At 44.6% G+C, this 24,879-nt stretch overlaps 8 protein-coding genes across 8 annotated transcripts; 5 read left to right on the top strand and 3 right to left on the bottom strand.

Annotated features, from left to right (window-relative positions):
* Positions 1-6,503: 6,503 nt before the first annotated feature.
* Positions 6,504-6,812, top strand: N7487_011494 (uncharacterized protein; the record flags this gene model as incomplete). Its single annotated transcript, XM_056879224.1, has 1 exon — positions 6,504-6,812. The coding sequence occupies one exon, from the start codon at positions 6,504-6,506 to the stop codon at positions 6,810-6,812; it is 309 nt and encodes a 102-aa protein (XP_056724543.1).
* A 125-nt stretch (positions 6,813-6,937) lies between these two features.
* N7487_011493 (uncharacterized protein) lies at positions 6,938-7,828 on the top strand (the record flags this gene model as incomplete). The annotated part of the gene is made up of 2 exons (XM_056879223.1): positions 6,938-7,084; positions 7,178-7,828. The coding sequence occupies 2 exons, from the start codon at positions 6,938-6,940 to the stop codon at positions 7,826-7,828; spliced, it is 798 nt and encodes a 265-aa protein (XP_056724542.1).
* A 90-nt stretch (positions 7,829-7,918) lies between these two features.
* N7487_011492 (uncharacterized protein) lies at positions 7,919-8,197 on the bottom strand (the record flags this gene model as incomplete). The annotated part of the gene is made up of 1 exon (XM_056879222.1): positions 7,919-8,197. One exon carries the CDS (start codon positions 8,195-8,197, stop codon positions 7,919-7,921), a length of 279 nt encoding a protein of 92 aa, XP_056724541.1.
* A 3,664-nt stretch (positions 8,198-11,861) lies between these two features.
* N7487_011491 (serine hydrolase domain-containing protein) lies at positions 11,862-13,792 on the top strand (the record flags this gene model as incomplete). Its single annotated transcript, XM_056879221.1, has 4 exons — positions 11,862-12,387; positions 12,453-12,566; positions 12,722-12,956; positions 13,006-13,792. 4 exons carry the CDS (start codon positions 11,862-11,864, stop codon positions 13,790-13,792), a joined length of 1,662 nt encoding a protein of 553 aa, XP_056724540.1.
* A 649-nt stretch (positions 13,793-14,441) lies between these two features.
* N7487_011490 (uncharacterized protein) lies at positions 14,442-15,191 on the bottom strand (the record flags this gene model as incomplete). The annotated part of the gene is made up of 1 exon (XM_056879220.1): positions 14,442-15,191. One exon carries the CDS (start codon positions 15,189-15,191, stop codon positions 14,442-14,444), a length of 750 nt encoding a protein of 249 aa, XP_056724539.1.
* Positions 15,192-18,359: 3,168 nt separating this feature from the next.
* Positions 18,360-19,683, bottom strand: N7487_011489 (uncharacterized protein; the record flags this gene model as incomplete). The annotated part of the gene is made up of 4 exons (XM_056879219.1): positions 18,360-19,121; positions 19,180-19,340; positions 19,402-19,503; positions 19,596-19,683. The coding sequence occupies 4 exons, from the start codon at positions 19,681-19,683 to the stop codon at positions 18,360-18,362; spliced, it is 1,113 nt and encodes a 370-aa protein (XP_056724538.1).
* Positions 19,684-20,493: 810 nt separating this feature from the next.
* Positions 20,494-22,603, top strand: N7487_011488 (uncharacterized protein; the record flags this gene model as incomplete). The annotated part of the gene is made up of 9 exons (XM_056879218.1): positions 20,494-20,793; positions 20,855-20,956; positions 21,020-21,184; positions 21,246-21,333; positions 21,404-21,497; positions 21,553-21,620; positions 21,685-21,913; positions 21,989-22,228; positions 22,288-22,603. 9 exons carry the CDS (start codon positions 20,494-20,496, stop codon positions 22,601-22,603), a joined length of 1,602 nt encoding a protein of 533 aa, XP_056724537.1.
* A 397-nt stretch (positions 22,604-23,000) lies between these two features.
* Positions 23,001-24,755, top strand: N7487_011487 (TPR domain protein; the record flags this gene model as incomplete). The annotated part of the gene is made up of 1 exon (XM_056879217.1): positions 23,001-24,755. The coding sequence occupies one exon, from the start codon at positions 23,001-23,003 to the stop codon at positions 24,753-24,755; it is 1,755 nt and encodes a 584-aa protein (XP_056724536.1).
* Between the last annotated feature and the right edge of the window lie 124 nt (positions 24,756-24,879).

Genomic DNA, 24,879 nt, shown 5'->3' with positions numbered 1-24,879 from the left:
CGTAGAGGATAAACTGCTTTCTCCGATCGGGGCCGACGCGTTTAAGAGAGTAATTAAGAATAGCCGGTTGAGTGAACTCGGACTCTATCAGTGAGATAGAAGTCTGTTGGCTGTTGAAGAGACTGGGATCAATATTTGGATTAAGGTTAGGATCAAATATATCGGCGACGTAGGAGAGGTCTGGTTAGGAGCTCGGAGGAAGTGAAGAAGGCCCTGCGGTATAGGCACTAGGTTGGGACATAGTTAATGTGATATAAGGGATAATATAACGACTATAGGAGAGTGAGTGATCTGAACTTATAATAGGTAACTTGCGACCGTGTAAAACGAGGATTACTAGTAAAAGGGGTGCTTTGTATAGATCTGATAGATCGTAAATTGAGTGTAGACCCACTATATATTATAAGCTGATTGGCTATAAGTGTCTTTGTCCATGGGCATGCCCGTGGGCACGCCCGTAGGCACGCCCATGGGAATATACCTAAACGCCCATCTTAAGTTACAATCGAAGGATTTAAAACTCCCAGAATAATAACACAAGTCTTTGAGTGATATAATTGACAGAATTTAGTGATATAAGCTTATAAAATAAGAATTATACTAATTATCTTTCGATCTACCTATAAGAAATATACCAGAGTGAGAGATAAAGTAGAATCCATAAGTAGTATTTTACTTATGGAAAATGCCAGGCATATACCACTGACTTGAATATATATCTTCAAGCTGTTACAGTATGATTTGATAAGTTAATAAAAATACCACACAACATGATGTATTTCGATTAAAATTTTATTCCAATTCGTATCATATATATACTAGTTTCTCATATACATAGATATTTCAGTAAAATTGATAGATGTTGTAGATTAAAACTGCCATTTTACATGGAGTTGGCAAAACAGGTGTAAATAACAGTTATTTATTATGCAAAGTCAGCGAGTTATACGTCCATTTTGGGTGACTTTATGCAATGGTGGGCATCGTGGGCATGCCCGCCGTGGGCATGCCCGTGGGCCTTGGGCGTTATGGACGGGCACTCGAAAATCCAAATAGCCCAAGGCCCACCGTGGACGGGCCTTGGGCACCTCCTAGGTGCCCATGGACGGGCGATGTCGCAGTCTATCCAGTAATGGAGGCAGTATCAATTCTCTCCGCCATGAAGGGCGAAAAACTGAAGGACTCGCCGTAGTGGCTCACTTAGTTTGCAAAAGTGCAGCTATATGCTATGTAAAAGAACGTATGGGACCTTTGCAACCCAGATCCCCCGACGACAACCGAATCCTAAGCAATAAGATCTATACCTCTCTAAGAACCGGTGGAACCGGAATACCTAGAGGACGGCGATGACAAGGATCGAAGGATTTGGCGAGATCGAATAGACGTGTATAAAATAAAGTACACGAAGTAGGAGAAGCAAGCAAAAGGACTAAGTGATGTCAACGAGTATATCCTTACCTACCTCGACCCAATGTATTACCTTGCTCTGATTATATATCGTACTCCGTATAAGAGGCTTATATACCTAAAGACTAGATTTGCTCGGTCAACGGCGTACAAAGAAGAAATCCGTATAAATTGGAAGGTCTTTACTATGCAGAAACCAACCGGTAATATTGAGTAGTGGCTTCAAAAGTAGAATTTACTAAGAGAGTAAGCTATTAGCCTCGGCATTAGCGATATAGATTCCAATCGAGACTTCCTATATGTAGTTAAAGAGGTACTGCCAATCTAGTGGCAAGGAAAATACTAAGAGATTGTTATAGATAAGAAGAAATATAACACTCGAGATCTTCTTGAATTATTCCGTATAATAAATCGGGAGATAGGCGTCAAAACTATGACCTCAACTAATACTCCAAAAAGTGCTTTTTCAACCTAGCAAGGTCATCGAGAAGCAAAGCCGGAAGCGAAGTAAGAGAAGCTTCCATTCGAGAAGAGAAAATGTCTATATGGTAATGGTTATCCATACCACAAGGTAGCCAACTGCTAGCTTATAAATGAAGCTATACGCCCAGAAGGATATACCCTAAACGAAGGGAAGCTAGAGAGAGCTAGAAAGAAGCTAGCAAATAATCCAAGGTGGAAGCAATAGGTCGACAAAGCTGTCAATAAAGCTAAATCAAAGCATCATAAATCTACAAACCACGTTAGCTTCGCCACCACCTACCAGAGTAAGCAACAGGGCAGGCCTCAGAGTAGGCCTCAGAGCAAGCCTCAGGGCAAGCCCCAGGGTAAGCACCAAGGCAAGCTACTAAGTGAAGCTATATAGATTGGCAAGTATACACTCTCAGCTGTAAAGACTGGCGAGCTCTCTCTCCGCAATCGATAGATTCTTAATACTAGGTCCAGTTCATATATATACAATAATAGAGCACTGTTTATTAATTTTACGCCGGAAGTCATAGATTTGACAACTGGTAACAGTACTACGCAGGTACTAGGGAGAGGCAAAGTTCGACTAGTCGGCAAGCATCCACAGAAAGGGAGAATAGAAATCACATTAAGTAATACTCTCTACTCGCCTAGCTTCTATATAAATCTAGTATCGTACGCGATACTAAAGAAGAAGGGGGGGCACCTAGTATCAACGTACAAACTACATCCGAGATCCAAAGGATCTACCTATTGTTAATATATATCTATAGGACTAGTTTAACCTCTGGATTTTCGATAAACCAGGAGAGGTTCTACCGCAACAAGCATATACCGTAAGCGTAAGCTCACTAGTACCGGTACTAAGAGTATCAAGAACGTCAGTAAAGCCGCAGAAATCAGAGGTATCCCCCGACGTCTAGCACCGAAGACTTACTTATATTAAGCCCCGTACTATAGCTAAGCTTACTACTATAGTAATAGTATAGTCCTCTAGGAAGTAGAGTAAGAAGAAGCTTTATTATACTAAACCTATCATATTAGGAGAGCACTAAAACAGATCTCTCGCCGGCCAATAGGACGTACTTTTAGACGATTTAGAAGGATCCACTTTGATCTCATATAACTGCCGCTAGTATACAATAGATACCGATAGATATCTCATTTCTATATAGAAGGAGTACGATTCCATTGGATAATAATATATAAAGTGAAGCCTAAATACCAGCTAGCGATCAACCAGTTCGTATAGCTAGTAAGGAATCAGTAGAATCTACCTATCAAGGCATTTTACTATAACAATAAAGCTGCAGCAGGCAAAACAGCGGAGCACAGTTTGACAAGCGATAGTATCTTAATATATCATACTCTACCCAGCCACTCAGAGATAAATAGGTATACCGAGAGATCTAGCGGGATAATTATTACCCATATACGTATACTCTCTCTTAAAGGCAAGCTTCCGAAAGACCTATAGCCTAAATTTATAAGCGCTGCAGTATGGTTATTAAATCGTACCCCTATATATATTACTTCTGAGAACAAGTGGTTAATACCATAGGAAGAAGTAAGAAGAGAATTTGCTCCAACAGCCCCAAAGATCAATCTAGCAAATATTAGATTATATAGAAGCTTAGCGTACTGTCGTATTAAGAAGCAGGTTTAGTCAGATAAGATGAATCCAAGAGCAGAGGTCGGCTTCCTAGTCGGATACTTAGCATCTAATATCTACAAAATCTAGTTTCCACACAGTAGGAAAGTAAGGTATATACGAGATGCAGTCATTAATAAAGCACGTAAATACTCGCCAGACTATAAGAAATCTCAGCCTATTCCACTACCATTAGTAAGAGAGCCAGAAGAGATTACGCCCAACGAAGTAGCGCAAATCATCAACCATCAGATCGCTAGCCAGGAAGCAACTAGTACGCCGGAAAGTAAGCATCAAAACCGACAAGATGAAACCGACGATACTCTACCAGATACTCTTCCAGATACTCTACCAGATACTCTACCAGATACTTCACAAGATATTCAGCTAAGTGAGGTTGACTACCGAGAGATCACCCCACTTCAGGGGGTAAGCAGGTAGGTATTAATACCTACCCCAATAAGCCTACCACCTATACTTCTAACCTCGGTCAGAAAAGAAGCCGGTAAGATCCAGGACATACAGAAGGATCAAGATCCATCACCATTAACCCCACCAAATGAAGAAACTGGCTTACAGCAAGGGGTAGAAACTGGCCCTGATCAGGGGGTAGATACGCATAATCTAGATAATCAACTGCTCAGTAAAGATCAGGCCCATAAAGAAGCCTATAAAGAAGCCAATGAAGAAGCTAATAGAGAACCTAATAAAGAACCCAATAGAGAGGTAGAAAATGAGCTAGAAAGACAGCTCCAGGCAGAACTGCTAGCACCAAGCAGAGAGATCTCCAGCAATATAGATACCAGCAACATACTAAGTAGACATCGAATACGCAAAGCAAAACAAGATAACGATTTTGCATATACAACCACTATAGTACAGGGTATTGACGAAGAAGAGCCACCGGCTCTACTACATACATTTGCAGCTAGTCTATACGCCGAGAAACCAAACGCTCGCCGCCATCGAGATAATCTCCCACCACCACCCAAGTACTGGAAGGATATCATAAATCATCCTTTTCAGCAAGGTTTTCTCGTAGCAATAAAGAAAGAGATCCACTCTCTATCTGAAAAAGAGACATTCGAAGTCATTAAAAAGCCAAAGGATCAAGGGATACAAATCCTTCCCTTACTATAGGTTTTTACATACAAATTCGACCAGGACGGTTACCTTTTAAAATTAAAGGCTCGAATCTGTGTTCGTAAGGATCTTAAGACGATTACCTATAAAGAAAAGAGAGCTACTACGCTAGCAGCAAGAACAGTAAGAATAATCTTTACACTAGTCGCTACCTTTAACCTAGACCTCCGTCAGCGAGATACTGTCACTACATTTCTGAATAGCAAGCTAAGCCAAGAGAAACCGACGTATACGCAGATACCAGAAGGGTTCCAGTCCCTAGGTAAATACTAGAAGCTTCGTCGAGCATTATACAGCTTACGGATCTCGCCACGTCTTTAGCAACAAGAAGCAGCTAGTGTACTCCGAAAACTAGGTCTGCAACAAGCACCAGAAGACCCTTATATCTTCGTCGGAGAAGGGCTAATAGTCTTCTTCTATATAGATAATATCTTAATTGCTAGCCATACAAATACTAAGGCAAGAGCTATGTAATTGGAGCGAGATCTAGAAGCCCACTGGGAGCTAACAGATCATAGAGAAGCATCATAGTTTCTCAATATCCGAATCATTCGCGATAGGAAGCAGAAGAAGCTCTAGCTATATCAAGATAGCTATATAACAAGCATTGCTACCCGCTACAATTTGACAGATCGACCACCTGTCTATACGCCACTACCAGTTAACGAATTAACGCCTTACCAAGGCGTAGCCACCCCGAAGGAGATCCTTCTCTATCAAAAGAAGGTTGGATCCGCAGGCTATGCCACCACTATCACTAGGCCAGATACTGCAAAGGCCACCGCTCGACTAGCTCAGTTCTTGACGAATCCAGGGCCCCAGCACCACCAAGCAGCTGACCGGGTCATCAGTTACCTATATACTACCCGGAACCTAGCTATTGAATATAGTGCAGACGCAGTAAGCACTAGAATCGATTCCATACAGTTCGCAAGCGATACTTCATACGGAGATCACCCAGATCGAAAGAGCTCTGTAGGCTACATCTGTCAAGCTTATAGTAGACCAGTTGACTGGAAAGCGAGTAAGCAACCCACCGTGACAACGTCAACCACTGAAGCAGAGCTGCTAGGCCTATCAGAGACAGGGAAGCAACTTCAATGGTAGCGTCGACTACTAAAAAGCCTCGGTTTTGAACCCTCCCACAATATGACGATCGACTGCGACAACGAGAGAACGATCAGCCTACTTACTAGTAAGAACACTGCCTTCGAAACGAAGCTTCGGCATGTCGATATTCATCATCATTGGCTTCGGCAAGAGGTTAGAGAAGGACGCATAATGGTGCGATGGGTGCCGACGGCGAGCATGGTTGCAGATGGACTCACAAAGATGCTATCTCGCCAGAAGCATGAGAGCTTCCTAAGGATGCTCAGGATGGTGGACATAGGCTATCTAATGGCCTAGTCAATTAAACCATGGAGATCAATATGCCGATCTAACAAGTCCAGCAATCCCATACTGGGATAGCTGAGGGGGTGTGTCGGAGCATGACGACCGGCATACCGGGGGATTTATTAATCCTACACATTTTTGTAATTAATGTTATGTAATCATGGCTCCATATAAATTGTACCAAGAGCCGATACAGAAATACAGAGAGTTGAATACCACTGATTGGACCCCTACATTTACAATACAGACCAATCCGACAATACAACCCCGCGATTTGTCCCTAGTATTATTTCTTTTCACCTGTCAGTGATACCATACCGTAGTTTTCTGTCAATTTGATAGCCCCTTAGCTGGCTCACTTTGAATTACTCACCAACTATTCTGGTATTTCTTTTGCTACCATCCCGATAGCCATAGCCTTTGGCCTTCATAAGCTATAATGGCGGCGAAGGAATTGGTCAATGATATGAAGCTTAGCGCGAAGGTTACAGCGGAGGGTACTTACCATGACACCTTCGAGCCAGTCTTTAGTCGAGGTACTGGTGGGCGGTGGTCACAGAGGAAGGAATTATGGAAGAAGGAGAGGCCATTAGGCCACGGAACGTATGGAGATGTATGGCTTGAACGGTACACAGCCAGTGAAACAAAAACGAAGTTCCGCGCCGTGAAGACTATAAGAAAGCTGAAAGATACTTCCCATTCGGATTACCTGACTCAAGAACTAGAAGCGCTCGCGAAGTTCTCTTAACAAAAGGCAAGACATATGCCCGAGTCTATTGATGCCAGGCGACAAATACTAACGTGTACCAGTACACGGGGCTCTTTGTCAAGTCATTGGGCTGGTTCGAGACTGAAGATTCGATATCGATTATAATGGAACATATCAAGCTAGGAGATCTATCTGCTCATTTGAATGGTCCAATGCCGGAATATGAGGCACAACAAATCTCGATCCAAATTCTGCGGGGTCTAGATCACCTTCATGCCAACCACTTCGTCCATCGAGATTTAAAGCCTGCAGTAAGTCAGCAACCGGCGCAACTGGCACACTTTCCGTTTCTTTGTTTATGTCTTTTCATACAGAAAGACAACTGAAAACTAATAATTTGTTAGAATGTTTTTGTAATGTCGGCTGGTCCTCTTTGGTGGGTCAAGATTGGAGATTTCGGCTTCAGTAAACGTTACGACGAAAGCCTTGATCTAAGGTCAAAGGTGGGGACACCGCTGTTTCAAGCGCCTGAAATCATCGGAATCTTTCAAGCTGAACACGGAGTAGATTCCAAAGCCCAGCCCCATTATACAAGTGCAGTCGATATATGGGCACTGGGTATCATAACTTACTACATCCTCTCTTCAACCTATCTGTTCCCCAGCCTCGGCAGTTTGTGGTCATATACTAGGCAGAAGCCCCACTGCTTCCCACCCTCGCATACTCAAGCAATGTTCTATAATTTGAGCACCAAAACCCAAGGTTTCTTAGCATCCCTGCTGGCAGTGGATGCGTCTTCGAGATCATCCGCTGCAGAGGCGCTTGGAAGTGATTGGCTTGAATGTGTCTCAGATCCAACCCCCCTAGGAACTAGTCCAGAGAGCCCACTCAGCTTGAACAAAGGCCCCACCGCAGAATCATATGAGAGAAGGGACTCTGAAGGGGATCAAATTCAAGCTTCTACCGTGTCCCAAGAAGCGTCAAAGGGGTGGAAAGATATGGACATTTCCTCTGCTAGTATCTTCCATGCCCATACTTTCAAAAAATCAATATAGTCTCGGGTCTAATATTCTTATGCACAATATCAAGGATATGGACATAGGTAACCGATATCGCAAGCTGTCTTGCAAGACTAATCTTCTCATTTAGAGAGTACCTTGTTTGAGAGAGGAGGTTACTTCGAAGGCTTTGAGGATAATGGTGGCCTTGGGGTGTCCAAGAGATAAAGCCATAGGATAGGGGCTTCTGTGTTTTGCGGTCTTCTGCTCGAACCACTCCATGGAATTTAAGATGAAATCCAGGATCAGCTTTCTGCAATCGTATCGCAAGACCATGATTCTCAGCAGTGAGCCAGTGACTTGAACCCACTTCAAATAGAGATCGACAGTAGCAATAATCGCTAGACCAAGTTCCACACTACTCATGGTAATTTGCTTCTAATTGAGTAGTGTCTTATATAGTGAATCGAAAGTCGTACTCGTCTATTTCTGTCATATGTTACTAATAGAATTCGACTTGTCTTCCTGTGAAATGCTGAGCTGGGTATATGTAGTTAGGGGGGGTGCTGTTCTAAGACACTAGGGACCAGCAAATGTAGATGGGAACGGGAAATATAAATCTTTAGAGATTATATTAGGAATATGTAAGGTTATTTAGGTTAGTATTTTATGGCGACCTGCATAACTATGGTAGTTCTAAACGTTGGCATCTTGGTGTCGTCTGCATTAGTGGTTCTGGGGACTGCGTGATGATTATAGAAGTGTCAAATTATCCACACTGCGGCTCAGTGGTTTAGTGGGATAATTCATCTTTCGGGAGAAATCTCTGATTTCAAAAGAAATTACCTAATTTAGATGAGGTCCCGGGTTCGATTCCCGGCTGAGCCCCATTTTTTATCTTTTTATTTGGTTAGTAATCTAACTGTTATGTATTTACAATATTTTTCAAAGGTTACTATTCCCAAGGTTATTATTTATTATATGAGAGCTTATGAGGAGGGGCCGGAGTAAACTATGGATCACTCAAATACCGCGAGGTATGAGGAACCTATAAATCTGCGGGAGGTGGAGGCCGATTTACATGTCAGAACTGATTCACTACTCTGAACTTGGCATTTCTTTTTCCTGCAATAAAATTACAATGGATTCAGCTTCTTCAATTTAGTCCAATTACATTTTTGAGACGAAGACATGAGATAAAAGAGACGAGTATATTTACCTAAATAATACAGTATACCTGCTGATTGTGAGTAGGGCCCAGAAGCTTCTACTTCAGAAACCTCGCAGTGAGCTAAACGACGTTGCGCGCCATCGAAAGTGCTGTGAGGGGGCTTTGTGCCATAAGAGTGAAACTCTTTCATCTTCGGCTTTCATATTAGTCTGGTACACCTGCCTCAGTTGTAGGATTAGGCTACAAGGGGTCGATATTTAAGACTACACTCGAGGTTCACTAAGGTGATTTGCTACTTAGAAGTTCCCCCATCATCCTCACCATAGAGAGGTCTTAAGGGGCCACCCCATTCAGAAGAGTGGCAATTCTAGGCATTTGCCCAACACGAAATTCGTCAAGTATGGGATTGGAGACATTGGGATGAATCCTCCAGTTCTATACGAAAAGAACTGTCCTTGCAATGGGGCCCTCGGAAGCAAGCGTTGTTGCATCAAGGACGTGAATGCGTTGTATGACTAGCTGCATGTGGTAGTATGATTAAAATCCCGGCCACGGGCCACGAGTTTGCGTCCTTCTTCACTTTCTTCCGCCACCTGTGCATCAAAACCTTCAGCCTCAATTATAGCTTGTAAGGACTGTTGTGCATTATCTTAGTATTCTGCAATAGTGCAAGTATTGTCTAGCAGTTGTGGCAAGCGAAGGGAAATCTTCTCCTAATTTGAAGCGAAGGTATATAAGGATGAGTCGTTGCAAATGACAAGCCGACCTAACGTACGTTTGACATGGCTTTGAACCGGAACCGAAGAGCCAATGAGGACAATCACCCAATAGACGCTCAGTGCTCGGCTGATGGACATAGTCCAATAGCTCTTGTGTTGTGGTGGCCTTAGGCCACCATAGTTGGTGTCTCAGACATCAACACCTCAGATAGTATGTAGTCAGCAGATCGGCCCCCATAGAACTAGTCTTCCGCAAAGCCCATAAATGGGCCCGAACCCCGGGCCCAAAGCCCAACCCGCAGTAGGCTGTGGGTCTAACCTTCGAAGCCTAATCCAGCCCACAGCCTATCAATAGGGGCGGGGCCCATAAGGCCCCCATTGAAGTCTATTAAAAGGGGCTCGACCGGCATCTTGTTATCGCTATGCAATATTGTATTCTGACCCTTTCACGAATCATATAAATTTCAAATTTAGTGTTAATAATAACAGTACTAGCTATAGAAGTATATATTTCAATTTTAAAGAGAATTCGACTAGCAGAGATCAAGATACTACAAAAATGGTTATTTTATTGCTTAATATATATATCTAGGATCTAGATAGGAGTACCACACTTTCTAGGTAAACTTCTGTAATTTATAAATTATGTACATAACGCGCTTTTTCGCGTTTTTTAACATGATATAAAGAGATGAGTAGCAATTGATTCCAAATAATTTAAACCAATAAAATATTACCTTTAAAATAAAGCCCAGAAACGGGGGTAAAACGAAGGGTAATTTTAAAATCCTAAAAAGGGGGTTCAACTTCTGGATTCTCGGTATATTTGTATTGTTGGGGCCCAATTGGGGGCCTATTAATTCGCAGTGGGCTTCTCCTTAGGCCTATAGCCCACCGATGGGCTCAAAGGTAGGGCCCAAAGCCCAGCCCATTTGCAGGTTGGGCTGGGCTGAGGCTTTTTGGGCTTTGCGGAGCTCTACATAGAATTCAACTCTCTCTCCACACTTTCTGGCCCCTGCATTTGTAACCTCTCAACATTTTGTCTTTTTGTTACAGGAGTCGCAGGGGTCAACATTAAAATACCTGACGACCACAGGCTCTGATTGCCGCAAATTCAGAGACAATTTGTTCTAGTTGGCCTTCCGTAGATAGTGATGAGTTTTCTTGCCATTACTCCTTGAATGTTGTTAAAATATGCACATACCATAAAACGCCCAAGAATTTACCAAAAGAAACAAACCAGCCTGCCAAGCCCGTAAATCCACCATATTGAAACTAGAACAGCTGCCCTTGCGAAAAAAAAACACGGGAATTATGGGACAGAGTGCGAGTGTGCGATTTAGTGATTGTCTCGGTACATACCTGAGATCGGGTTCTTGGTAGGGGCTACCGCAGAGCTTATCCTTGCTTGTCTCCAGCGGTAGGCGCCAAGTGGGGAATATCTTAGAACCACGAGCTTGACATTTGAAGCCGAAGGAGGGGTTGGCAAAAGTTGGGGATTGGATTCGAGAGGGAAAGGAAGCGAAAGAGAAGCTCTTAAATTTGGGGTCTGCCCCGCGCTAGTGCTGTGGACCACTGCACTACAATGTACTCCGTACAAAATCAAACAAAGAACTCTCATCCGCCAAGGTCACTAGGCCCGGCTAAATATAAGTAGCATATCGCGTGCGAGAACTAATTAGGTGATGCGGCCAATGACATACCAAGGACAAACCACCTCATGCAACTAAGAGATAGCTCTAAGCTATCGTGCGTATCTCGTAATGACAACAAATGGCCCGTCTGAGGGATACGAACTATCTACAAATCAATGGACGGCTCTGAGTGCTATGATCGCTAGGACGACTAGGATTGCTTAGTATCAGGGCAGTGCGCGGACTAACTATGTGGGGCTCATTGCCCTGAACTTTGATTCCGATATTGGGGCTGTCTCTGTGTATTTGCCCGTGGGTGATTCTGTCAACTTGTATGAATTTAATTGAGTTTGATCGCGGCGCCAAAGCATTCTAGACTACTCGAAAGTACGATTGCCGGAGTGTAACCTAAGACATCCCTAGAACCCGAATAGGAACCCAGTTATGTCCATTTTTTGTAGACATTTACGGTTGAACCTACATATGAGTGTCAATCCCCCCGGCTTTGGATGTTTCGGATCTGTACACACCTATCCGCTGGTCAGCACATCGATCGTTCTTCTACAATGCGCGTGTTGTGGACTTTATCGGCACTCGCCCTCTCAGCCCAAGCCGTCAAAACAAGTGGGTGTCCTCTTCTGGGACCAGCTTTTCCTGCCCCTACCGCTTTGTCAGAGGATCCAACATTTCTCAGTAAAGCTGAGGAGCTGACCTCAAAGCTCAATGGTGCCATTGAGGATGGAACTCTGCCTTCCATATCTTTCGCAGTGCAGGTCTTCAGCAGCGAGGAGGATGATTCCGCCTTCGGTTTCTACCACACAGATGATCCAATTAAAACAGGATCTGTGGGGGTTCAAGAGGTAGACGAGAATACCGTGTTCCGCATTGGCAGCATATCAAAGTTGTGGACTATGTTTCTCCTCATGGCCTTGGGAGGAACACGGTACTTCCACGAGCCTGTTTCGAAATACGTCCCTGAGCTGCAAACAAAGTATAGCCCAGCACAAGAAAAGGACAAAATTAATTATTTGCAATGGCGCGATGTGACGATTGGCGAGCTGGCTAGCCACCAAGCTGGCCTTACAAGAGACTGTATGATACTGATACCCCGATGATCCAAATGCGCAATACAAAAAGAAACTAACCCTGGATTCTAGATGCATTTGGAGACCTTGGATTCCAGTCGGACCTTCTTCAAAGCTTGGGTTTCCCTTCGCTTTCAAAAAATGAGCAACTGACTTGTGGGAATAAGGATACGTGCGATAGGGAAGGTGAGTCAACCTTGGAATTGTGTTTGCTTACATTATCGCGCGAATTGTTTGGCTGATAGAGGGAATGTTTTCAAGAATTTTTCCACGGCATTTTAGAAACGCGTGAGTAAGGTAATTCCCATGAATCTGGATATACCCCTAACATGGTCTATTAGATCCCTTGACTCCGACTTCACAGACACCGATATACTCGAACGCGGGATATCAAATTCTCGGCTATGTATTGGAGTCAATCGCAAAAGCCGACTATGAAGACATATTAATAGACCGTCTTATCAAGCCGCTCAATTTGACTCGGTCCAGTCTTCATGTCCCGGACCCCAGCTTCGCGGTGATTCCCCACAATGAGACTTTCAGTTGGTTTAATTATGAGTGTGGCGACGAATCTCCGTGAGTGCCAATACGCCAGTGGACGTACCCATAGCTTACACATTACTAGTGCTGGAAACATTTTCTCTTCAGCAAAGGATATGGCCACATTCGGCCGTGCCGTTCTTTCAAGCGCCCTTGTTCACCCTGCCGAGACAAGAAGGTGGATGAAGCCCATAGCACACACATCATCCCTGCAACATTCCGTGGGCGCCCCCTGGGAAATCTATACATTTTTGACACCTCGTCGGGTTGACCTATACACCAAGGCTGGGGATATTGGACTGTACTCCAGTACTATCGCCCTTTCACCAGATCACAATACTGGGTTCACGGTTCTAGTCGCTGGTGGTAACTCACACGCGATGACATCCACCATCGGGGAGATGGTGGCCGATATTATGCTTCCTGCACTTGACGAAGTAGCCAAAAGCCAAGCCCTTGAACGCTTTGGGGGCACATATGCCTTGAAAAGCGGCTCCTCCAATTCTTCCATTACCATCACGGCAGATGACGGGCCTGGTTTGGTAGTCTCAGCATGGACGAGCAACTCGGTCGACATGATCGAGTCTTTGATGACTTTGCAAGGGGTGACAGATAGATCTGCGATAAGCATTCGTCTACAGCCTAGTGGTCTTGAGGCTCCGGGGCGGATCTCCTTCTTGGCTGTTATTTATAGCCTTGATGTCTCGGAAGATGTTGGACCCCTTGTTGGCTCCTGCTTTTCCTGGATTCTGCTTGATTCCATGGTGTATGGCAACGTTGGTCTCCCGGAGTTTGAGTTCGCGCTTGATCATGATGGGGATGCGACGAGTTTATCCCTTCAGGCATTGCGTGTTACTCTTGCTAGAGTTTAATGTACCGGCAAGCTCTCATTGGTGCATGATTCATCATTAAGTATCGAACTTGGCGGTATTTTTGTTTCTGTATATAATTATTCTACGTACCAGCCCTGGGATGTTTATTGCCTACCTAGGTATTTCTGAGCATACGCTAGGGAAAAGAGATGGTTGTCACGAATACCATCGTTCTTAGATTTTTATCTCAAAGTCTCAGAATACTTAGAGCCTTTAGTCTAACCCTGTACATAGATGGCGAGAAGGTCATGTGTCAGACGGCTATGCGTCAGACGGCAACTTATTTTGGAGACTTCAAAAGCTCAAGGCTCCCGTACAGTTCCTGCCGCCGCAGTTGCCGCGTCCTCGGAGGGAAATTTGAAGCCCAATACACTATTAGTTGCTTATGATATTTATCACATGTGTTAAAGTTCAATTAGCCTCCTTCGCAAAAGAGAAAACGTCTATGGCTAGGTATACTATTTCATACAAAACTGCCCAAGAGAGTGTTATCAATAAATCTGAATTGCTACTAGCTTGTAAATTTCAATTTGAGAACACAACAAATAAACAATCGTGTACGGTAATATTTGCTGTGGTCAACCATATTCACAGGACCTAAAGATGTTGAATCAAAGGGATTGAATCTGGCTATGCCTTGGCCTCAATCCTAGTTCACAAGCTCCCACTCCTGGCCGGCATATTGGACTTTGTAAGCCAGAGCTGGGTCACCGGTGTAGTTGGATGTAGCACTCCAATTAACTCCGAAGTCTCCATTGTAAAAGCTACCAAAAGCGAACCGGAAGGAAGCCGCAGCAGTTGACAGATGGTCGTCAGAGACACCGATGGTTTGAGTTCCATCTGGGCCCAGTGCAACCAATTGGATATCGTCTTTTCTTTCAAGAACTCGACGATCGTTTGCCGGTGCGGGCGAAGGCTTGGTAGAGTCGTCTCGATTGATTTGAAACTTGGTTGCCTTTCTGGGATCAAGAGTGATTGTTCCATTGTCGTGATTCTGAAGGAACCAGTACAAGTGGGGTGTCGACTTGGTGCGGATGTAATAAGCACCACCTGACACATATTCCACGTTGGATGTCGCGTCGTTGGGAATGATTGGCATGGCGCCAGTGGCATGGTTGTTGTCGTATCCACTGATTCGGGCAGCCATGATAGTTGGAACGAGATCCTTGGCATTTGACTCAATGAAATAGAAAGGGCGAGACTCTGGTGTAGCCTTGGTGAACGTCCAGAACTGAGGACTGTATCTCACGATATCTTCGAGCGGATTGGCAGTTCCGGTAGCTGTGGTCGTGATACACCGGTTGTAGAACTCATCCGCATAGTGTCTGTTTGGGAAGACGAGAATTTCCCGACCATTGTATTGGTCTCCAGTCCAGTTGAGGTAAACTTGATACACCATCTGGAAACAAAAGGCAGTAAGTATATGTGTTGTTCTCTTGAAGAGGACGCTACTCACCTTGCAGTTCAGTTTATATCAATGACCTTGGATAAGATTGTTACTTTCTGATGCTTTGAGGGAAGAATTCGTAATTGACTGAAGCGATATATTGGAATGTATGGGAAATAGCAGCTGCTTTATAGATGATTTCTTCGTCGGATATCCAAGTCAATTTTGGGCAGCTCTGAATGACGCCCTCAGTTTTGCGCACTGAATACGCTTGGTGCAAGGTGCATGCTCAGCTATCGATGCATACGGAGTACTCCATACTCCATTGGTGATAATGTATGATGCATGATGCATCAGTGAAGGCTGGCTGAATGATCTGAAAGCTGAGCAGAATGGCTCTTGCATATCCAGCTAGCTCATCCAAGTTGATTAACTGCGCCTTTCTGCATAATGTCACCTATCCTTACCAGCTAGGCATTACCCTGAGTGTGATGACTTTATGATACTTCTGTTTTACCTCACGATAGCGCAGATATGGTGATACTAAAGAGCTCAATATGAACTGGATGTGGATTGTTTGATCTCAGAAGAACCTAATCACATTTAAATAGACATTTTTTTGTCTTCATAGTAAACAAACTTATGTATGAAAAGTTGCATGATCTACTGAAGACCTCGGGACCCACCAGTTGGTGTATTTGGCATGGGGTTACATCGAGCTGATCGGAGTTAATTCTTAGTGACGGCAATATCCGATTGGTGTGCTCGCTTTTAACGTGTTTTAATTGGCCAAATAGTCTTGAAAGGCCCCACTCTAGTATATATACTTGTTGCGTGAGATGCTCCAGTATGGCCAGGCTGAAACGTGGAGAATATATGCGAGTTTGCCTAAAAGTGATGGTTATGCAGGGATTTCGAACCAATCAGTTGATACTCAGAGGTTGGGCTCTATACAGCATGTAAGTACGGAGTACTCCGCAATTAATGTGAGATACGCAAGTGCATTGGATGAAATCATATAATGTCATTTTAATATAAGTCTTTTGGGGCGGATGCTTATTTCCTAATGCAATGCCAGAAAATCAATTACGGCGGCCCATTTGGACAGAGTTCTCCCTATTTAATCCCACTTTGGCAAGTAAAAAGGCAGCGAAACTGCTGAAGAGAAATCCCGATCATCGTGGCTTTGGGTGCCTGATTTGATAGAGAAGTTGTAGAATGCACGTTGTAGCAGCTAGTGTGGGTAATTCTATAGCGCTTTGACAATAAGCTCGGCTCCACGTATCTATCAAGTAGAATGAAGACAGTAGCCCACTTCTGTCAAGGAATCACAGAGGAAAGAGTTCATCGATTACAAACACAATGCGCGCCGCTAAGAATGTATTCTTGATTATCCTGTGGGAGGACTAGAGATGTATCATCGTGGAACTAGTTCGTACAACTTTTCCATACCTGCATGGATTAAAAGCAAATCAATTTCTTGGATAGTCGAATACTGTCTCTCGACTACGTGTCTAATGTATCTTTGTCGTGGTCAGGGCTCTCGATCGTCGTCTTCCGAGTTTGCATAGGCAGGCCCGTGGAACTCTTCAGATTCAGCTCTAGAGTGCGTGACTCCAGTCTATTGCGTGCTACGGAGCTCTCGAGGAGAGATAACTCATGGAGTAAATTAATGATATACCCAAATCTGCACTTGAAATATTATTGGATTCAAGGCGTTGACAATACTTACTATCCTTTCTCAAAGCAGTAACTAGCTACTTTCTTACTCTCTAGGACAGCGGCAAGTGATTAGACATCGTTGCCCATAGGTCACCCATAGAGCAAATATATGTGCTATGTGTTAGATCCCTAGCTAAGGCAGACATGATCATGTGTGCTCATGTGCATTAATTTTGTTTATTGCTATAACTTCTCAGAGTCCCGAGCGGGTACCTCCAAGATGGACATCCACAAAGGCGCTAGGACAGACAAGGAATAAATGTGCCAGTTGTAAAAGAATTGAATCATCATAAAACAACCCACATTTGGTGATGTAAAAGAATACAACGACCTTTGTTTCGCCCGCTCGCCGAGCAGAGGCCCAGAGGTGGGAACTTGACTCTGATACCCCTACTTCTGTGACGACAGGAAGGAGCCGAAGGGGGGACGCAGGTATTCCTGTAACCTACTGGCTTTTTCTCAAGATAAATATCACCGTCTGAATTGAATCTTGGATTTGGTTGACAGTTGGGGTGGCCGTGGTGCGATAATTGGTCAACCACCGCCCCTGCGAGGGGGTCAGCGCGGGATAACGCTCAGGGGTCGTCAATCGGGTGATTTCGAGAAAATATTGGCGGGCAAAGCGTCCCGAGGTCGAATAACGCACTGGTCGTAACGAGAGACGACGAGGGACGTGCTACCAGGACAAACTGCCAGGAATATCTCATGGTTGTCTTGTGAGATAAGCAGGAATCTATAAAAACTGGTTAGAATAGTATGTTTGATAAGATGCATAGTCTAATTTGAATTACGAATGAAAGCAAAAACTCATCCGGTGTTGTCGTGCATGATCCATGCCACCAATTCTGCGGTCTCTTGACATGTCTGTCCCGAGGTCTGCTCTGCTTGTTCTAACAACCCTCAAAGCAGGGATGTTAGAGAGTAATGGAGGAACCACTTGATGGTATCACATGGGTAGCAATGGCTTTGAGGCCTAAGTCGAGCGCCGATAGAATGCGTGAATCTTAACTTAGGACTGTATAACAAGGGGAAAGGCACCCACTTCTACGATTAGCAAGGAATTTTGTTCTGTTGTAAATAATGTTGACGTACGCTGGGAACCAGTGCACATAAAGCTTCTATTCGGTCATTTTGGATGTCGAATGAATCAAGTTCGCTCAAGTTGGTACCCGAATTTCCCCAATCTCGCGGTCGTGCTACTTATTAGTGGCACGAGAGGATAGAGTTGGCCATTGCCAAAATGAAGCGGAAGTGCCTTTGGGATTTGGATGATATTTGACAAAGGGAGTAAAGAAGGTCGAAGAGAAATAGGTAGGGAGATGGAAGAAATTATTCGGGGCCAAGACCGCTCCTTCCCCAAAGATTGACATCGTTGAGGAACTCACGACCGTCCACGGGTACTCACTTGCGATGACATAAAGAACATAAAACATAAATATGTACATAACCTTGGAATCTCTAATCATAATATTTAGCCACCACGCCTCCAATAATAGGTTGATCTCCGACTTCACTCCTAGCCACACCTCTGTCAACTCCCTTGGCGACTCTTGCCTTCACCCACTCACCAGCAGTGATACCAACCGCGCTATTATCAGCCGTCTGATCATATCCCAGGCGATGCAACACTTCACTCACAACCGGCCGCAGCTCGAGGCTATCCTCCGGTCGAACAAAGTACAAAACACCCAGACGGTCTATGTTCCTCTGATCCGGCGGCGGTGCCACTACACGGTGAATGCTGCTTTTGAGGAAACCGTTGGTAAGGAAATGGAGCGAGTCCGCAAGATTCACCGTGATGCTCCCGGGATACGGCTTGACCCACTTCCACTCGCCCTCTGGCGTACGAACCTGCAGTGCAGCAACGGGTTGGCGGAACAGCAAGGTCAAGCTGCCAAAGTCGGTATGGCCCTTGGACCAAATTCCGGCGGCCTTCTCATTTTCTTCAGCTGTACGTTTGTGGTACTTCATGTACCGTAGGTGGCAGTCGCTCTTTTCATCATAGCGATGCACCTTCAGGAAATAGTCCTCTGGTAGCTCAAGGATAATGGCGAAGAGCGTGAGGAGTTTGGCTGCAATTTGGTCATGAATATGGCGGGCGAAGCCCTCGATGATGGGGCGATTGTGGTTCACAATATCCGGTTGTGGAAGCTCAAGGGCTGGGATAAATTTCGGGATATTGTAAATTTCTGTGTTGTCATAAACACCCGGACTGATTTCCTATACTAATATATTAGAGATGATCCTTTTTGCCCTATATTATCGATTTTCAACTCACCCGCAGACCCATTGGCTTGTAGCCATTGTAGCCGCCTTTTTCAAGCTCCGCGCGGAACTTGAGTTTCTCCTCTAATGGGAGCTTAAAAATCTCCTTGCCAATAGAGAATTGTCGATCAACATCTTCCTGCGAGAGACCGAAGTTGGTAATATAAAAGAACCCTGGAGCTAAGTAAGTATTACAAGAGTGGAAAGTAGAGGGTCTGAGCCGTATGATACTGACCTATGTTCTGGATAGCATCGAAGAGCTGCTTGGCTAACTGATCTTTACCACCAGGTTGGTCAAACAGTGACAGATCCAAGGTGGCGAGGTCCGCCCAGTCCACTGTATACACATCACACATTAGTTATGGGATTTCAAGTATAAGGCTTGCCAAAGTATGCAATTGAGCATAAATAGAGGTCACGGAAACATACGATCAAAAGAAGTCTCTGGGACCTGACTGTACGTCGGGATATCAGATCCTGAAGGAACTGGGGCTGGAGGTTGAGCTAAAGTTGCCATAGTTTGTGCAAGAGATTTGTACAAAATATGCAAAAATGAATCCAATCACACTAACTTGGAGTGAAACGGTTTTATTATGGAGACAATCGCGTCACTATACAGGAGAAATGGGGGGGGTTTATCAATATCACAATATCCTTGGCTTCACAGCAGTCTCGGGACTGACCTTTGATCCTTTGTTGATCTATTCCAATCGGGCAATTTCAAGATCTATTCCACTAACAACCCACAAGGTTGCTATACAAAGTGAGATTATGAGTGCGAGTGTAGGTGGATCTCCACTGTGCGGCACGTGGGATTTTAGATCTCATCATGATATCCTCCGTTTGCGTGATCAGGAACTCTGCCGTGAATCACAACTTCACTCCATTCAATTTATTCCCGGGTGTTATTGGAATATCCTGCAAAATGACTAATAATTTATTCAGTAATATGCTTAACTAAATTAAATTAACTACTGGACTTGACTGAATTCCTGCTGGAAGAGAATAATTAGACAAAAACTATGGATTGTTTTCGAAATATTGGAATAGACTATCGTCCTCTAGATTAAATCCAATTGAGTAGATGCTGTATCTACAAATTCAATAATAGTATGGCCTAGGCCATATAAATTGCAATACTTGTGGACTATGATACAATATTTGTTGTGCTAGGTTTGGAGCTTGGTCTAAGCTTCGATAATGTTTTTCGGAGGGTTTCCGAGCTGATAAAGGAGAGACACTGATATCTAGTAATGACTGCTCGCGTTTAACCATACTGTCAACAGTGATCTTTTAGCACTGTACTGCCGAAAGCAACATTGCGACAATGGCAGACGAAGAACATGGGCACCCTTCATCCAAAGACTTGGGTAAAACCACAGCCACTGATATCACTTCCACCAGTGAAAGCAATACCGATAATGATCTTCATTTTGCCAGACGTGGTGAAGCTCTTGCTGAAGCCTCATCCAGTCAGGAAAGCATCGATGGCTACGACCCGGAGCTTATGAGTGGTCGGACACTGCTCACGGCGGCAGAAGAGAAAAAGTTGCTACGCAAGATTGACTGGCGCTTGATGACGCTTTGTTCACTCATATTCATGTTCAAGAACCTGGACAGCAACAATGTGCGTATGAACAGCCCTTCCAGGATACCCGTGTGTTACAGAAGAACTTACAGCCTCACAGGCATCGAATGCTCGGATCATGAACAAGGGAACGGATCAAAATATAATGACCCAGCTCGGAATTACATCCAACGAGTACAATCTTGTGACTGTCCTTTACTATGTAAGATTTTGACGAAGTCCTGACTTGGAGGCCGCGACATGCCGCTAATCACGAACGTCCTAGGTTCCATACATTGTGTTAGAAGCACCCTCAAATTTACTGCTCAAAAGATGCTCTCCCTCAAAATGGCAATCAAGGATTATGTTGAGTTGGGGTATCGCTCTAATGTGCAATGCTGCAGTGAAGAATAAGGGCGGCTTATATGCGACACGGTTCTTGCTAGGTGTAGTAAGTTGCAGCTCCAATAAGTCCCATTATTTAAGAATAAAACACACTAACCCAGCAACAGGCCGAGGCTGGACAGTTTCCTGGTGTTATTCTCCAAATGACTTACTGGTATCGCCCGGACGAGATGTCCTTGCGACTACTCTACTTTTGTAAGCTGCACAAGATCTGCTCCCAAATCAACTCACGCTGCATGAAACTTTGCTTACAATTAATATAAAGATATTTGCGGAAATATTTCTGGTATTTTCGGTGGTCTTCTTGCGTATGCGTTTGACACCGTATCTGGCGCAGGGGGACTTTCTGGATGGCAATGGTAAGCAAATTTTATATCCACTCCTCTTCTTCAATACGTGCTAAAATTATTCTAGGTTATTCCTCTCAGAAGGCATTGCAACCGTTCTTTTCTCAGTTGTGATTTGGTTGCTGCTCCCAGATTGTAAGGGTCCCTTTTTTTTTTTGCTTTCACAACACAGAGGCTAACATGACAAAATGCGATATAGTTCCCGAGACAGCCAAATGGCTGACTGAACGGGAGAAGAAGTTTATCCAGGCCCGACTGCCATCTAATGCTCCTCGTGCAAGCGAGCAAAATTTTAAGCTACGTGAAGTTATCGACTCATTGAAAGATCGCAGGCTGTGGCTATTTACGGCCATTTGGGCTACCTTTACTGTTGGAACCAACGGTGTCACCTTCTACCAATCAACAGTCATTGCAAACCTCGGCTACACGTAAGTTGCATACCCCTCGGCGTTCAGATGGAAAGACAAGGATGACTTCAAGGAGGATTGCTGACAGTCTATCAGGAGCATTGCTCAAGCCCAACTCCTCAATATCCCTATCACGGTCTGCGGTCTCCTGTTTATTGCAGTTACAGGAATTATGGCAGATCGCAGCCGGATTCCCCGGCCATTGTACCCACTCACCTTCCTTCTCATTATTTTAGTCTGTTACGGAGTCTTTGTTGCCCATCCAAGTAACGGTGCAATTTACGCGGTAACGCTGATCGGAAATGCCTTGACTTCAGGATGGTATCCTGTCATGTGGTAAGTTTTCTAAACCCTACCCCGATCGAGACGTTCATGTATAGCTCACAACGTGATAGGCCGTGGCGCGTACAAACAACATCCCGGGCTACGGGATCTGCCTTCTCTATCGGATTCGTCAACAGCTATGGCCAGATTGGCGGTGCCATTGGCCCACAGTTGTTCCAAAGCAAGTACGCACCAGACTACACAGTGCCTTTCTCTGTGGCGATGGGTCTTGTGGGTACTTGCGCGATCTTGACGGTGATAACATGGTGGGTAACTCAGGATACAGAGCGTGACACAAGGCGCTTGAAGCTAGCTAAAATCGCGGCCGAAAAAAGAGGCGAGACTATTTTGGAGGATGTCGTGGACAATGACTTGAAGAATCGTTAAACTGGAAACCTATAGAGAAGTCTAGATATATTGCGGCCACCTTGTATACAAGTTCTATCCCATAGACCAGAGCCCAAATCCCAACCTTTCATAACAAAACTTAAGTCAATAAATCCATAACACAAGTTCTTCATAAAAAACGATATTATATGAAAATGATGTTATTTACCCCAACGTTCAATTACTCCGCACTATGAGCTTCTAAAAAAAAGGTCCGAGGAGTCGAATCAAAATCGAGCGATCTAACCGCCGCTAATCAAAACCCTCCGACTCCATACATACCCCTCATAATTTGTGGGAACTTCTTCATGTGCTATTTTAGATTCGACATTATTTCTTATTCGCAGAACGATTTCTGACACAGCACAGTTATTCCTCGGCTCATCTAGCTTGCACAATGGACATTGCTGACGCCCAGCCACCCACAAGGGCTTCCAGCGACCCCTACTTTGATTTGGGCACATTCGGTCGCAAGGTCAGCACGAGTTCCCAGGAAGCCCAGATATGGTTCAACAGGGCACTTGTATGGACATATTGCTTTAATCATGATGAAGCAATCACCTGCTACAAGCAAGCAATTGCGCACGACGAGAATTGCGCCATGGCCTATTGGGGAATATCTTTTTGCTCAGGCTCCAATTACAACAAGACATGGGCGCTATTCGATCAGAGAGATCGGCTAAATGCGATCAAGCAGTGTTATATATTTTCCCAAGAAGCGCTGAGGCGGGCAAACAATGCATCAGATTGGGAGCAAGCGCTCATCAATGCTCTTGCAGAACGTTACCCCAACGATGATCCAAGTAGGGATCTTGCCGGATGTAGCAGAGCGTACGCCGATGCTATGAGAGAGGTGTATATAAATTTTGGTCGCGAAGATTTCGACATTATCACACTCTTCGCCGATGCATTGATGAATTGTGCTCCGCGAAAGTTATACGATGCCTCCACGGGGCTCCCGATAGCATCATCGCCGGTTTTCGAAGTGAAAGATCTGCTTGATCGTGCTCTGAAGATGCCGCAAGTCGAACTCCATCCTGGCCCCGCGCACATGTATATCCACTTAATGGAAATGTCCGCAACTCCTGAGGCTGCTCTGCCGGCAGCAGAGATGATCCGGGAAATCTTCCCGGACACAGGCCACACCTTCCACATGCCTGCTCATATCGATGTTCTTGTGGGCGATTATCGCCGCGCGGTCGAATACAATCTGAAAGCGACCCTCGCAGATGATAGATACTTTGAACAGAATGGCGGCTTGACATTCTACAGCTACTACCGTCTACACGACTACCACTCTCTCATCTACGCTGCGATGCTTGGTGGGAAATCTAAGGCGGCGTTGTCAGCGACGGATCGAATGGAGGCGACTATCACGGAAGAAATTCTTCGAGTCGAAACGCCTGCACTTGCAAATTGGATGGAATTTTTCAAGGCTGTCAGAGTCCATGTGCTCATTCGCTTTGGGATGTGGGAAGAACTGAAGAAGCTCGACCCGCTTGAAGATAAGGATCTATATTGTGTCACGAATGTTATGAGACACTATGGAAAGGCCATCGCGTATGCAGCCACGTCTCAGCTCGAGGAAGCCGACAAAGAACGGGAGCTTTTCAAGATTGCTTCCACGCTCGTCCCTCCCACACGCCTCGACTTCCCTAACAAAATCACCGACATTCTCAAAGTTGCATCTGCTATGTTAGATGGTGAAATTGAGTACCGAAGAGGCAATTATGACGAAGCATTTTCCAGATTACGGGAAGCAATTACTCTGGAAGACGAGCTGCCTTTCGCAGAGCCGTGGGGGTGGATGCTTCCAGCTCGGCATCCATATGCAGCCCTCTCATTGGAACAGGGTAGAGTTGAACAAGCTGCACAGGCTTATGCTGAAGATTTGGGACTTTATCCGACCCATAAACGTGCCCATCAACACCCGAATAACGTTTGGGCTTTGCATGGCTATCACGAGTGCCTTGAACTCTTGGGTCGCCATGCGGAGGCAAATATTATCAACAAACAACTTTCCCTTGCCCTTGTGGAAGCAGATGTTGAAATCACATCGTCATGCTTTTGCCGACTTGGGAAATTGCCTTCGTTTTGTGGAAAGCCTAAAGTGAATGGTTGCCACAGTGCGGGGTCAACGTGTAAGGGTTAGATGAATACTTTGATTAAATTAATACTGTTTTGCTGGCTTCTCGTTCTAGATATGCAGAAAGACATAAGAGATGGCTCGGGCAACTGAAAGAAACAACGAATGTAATGTCGCCCCTTCATGATCT

The sequence above is a fragment of the Penicillium crustosum genome (assembly GCF_028827405.1).
Source record: "Penicillium crustosum strain IBT 35664 chromosome Unknown utg000005l_segment0_segment0, whole genome shotgun sequence".
NCBI lineage: Eukaryota > Fungi > Ascomycota > Eurotiomycetes > Eurotiales > Aspergillaceae > Penicillium > Penicillium crustosum.
This window is presented reverse-complemented; position numbering and strand designations above follow the sequence as displayed.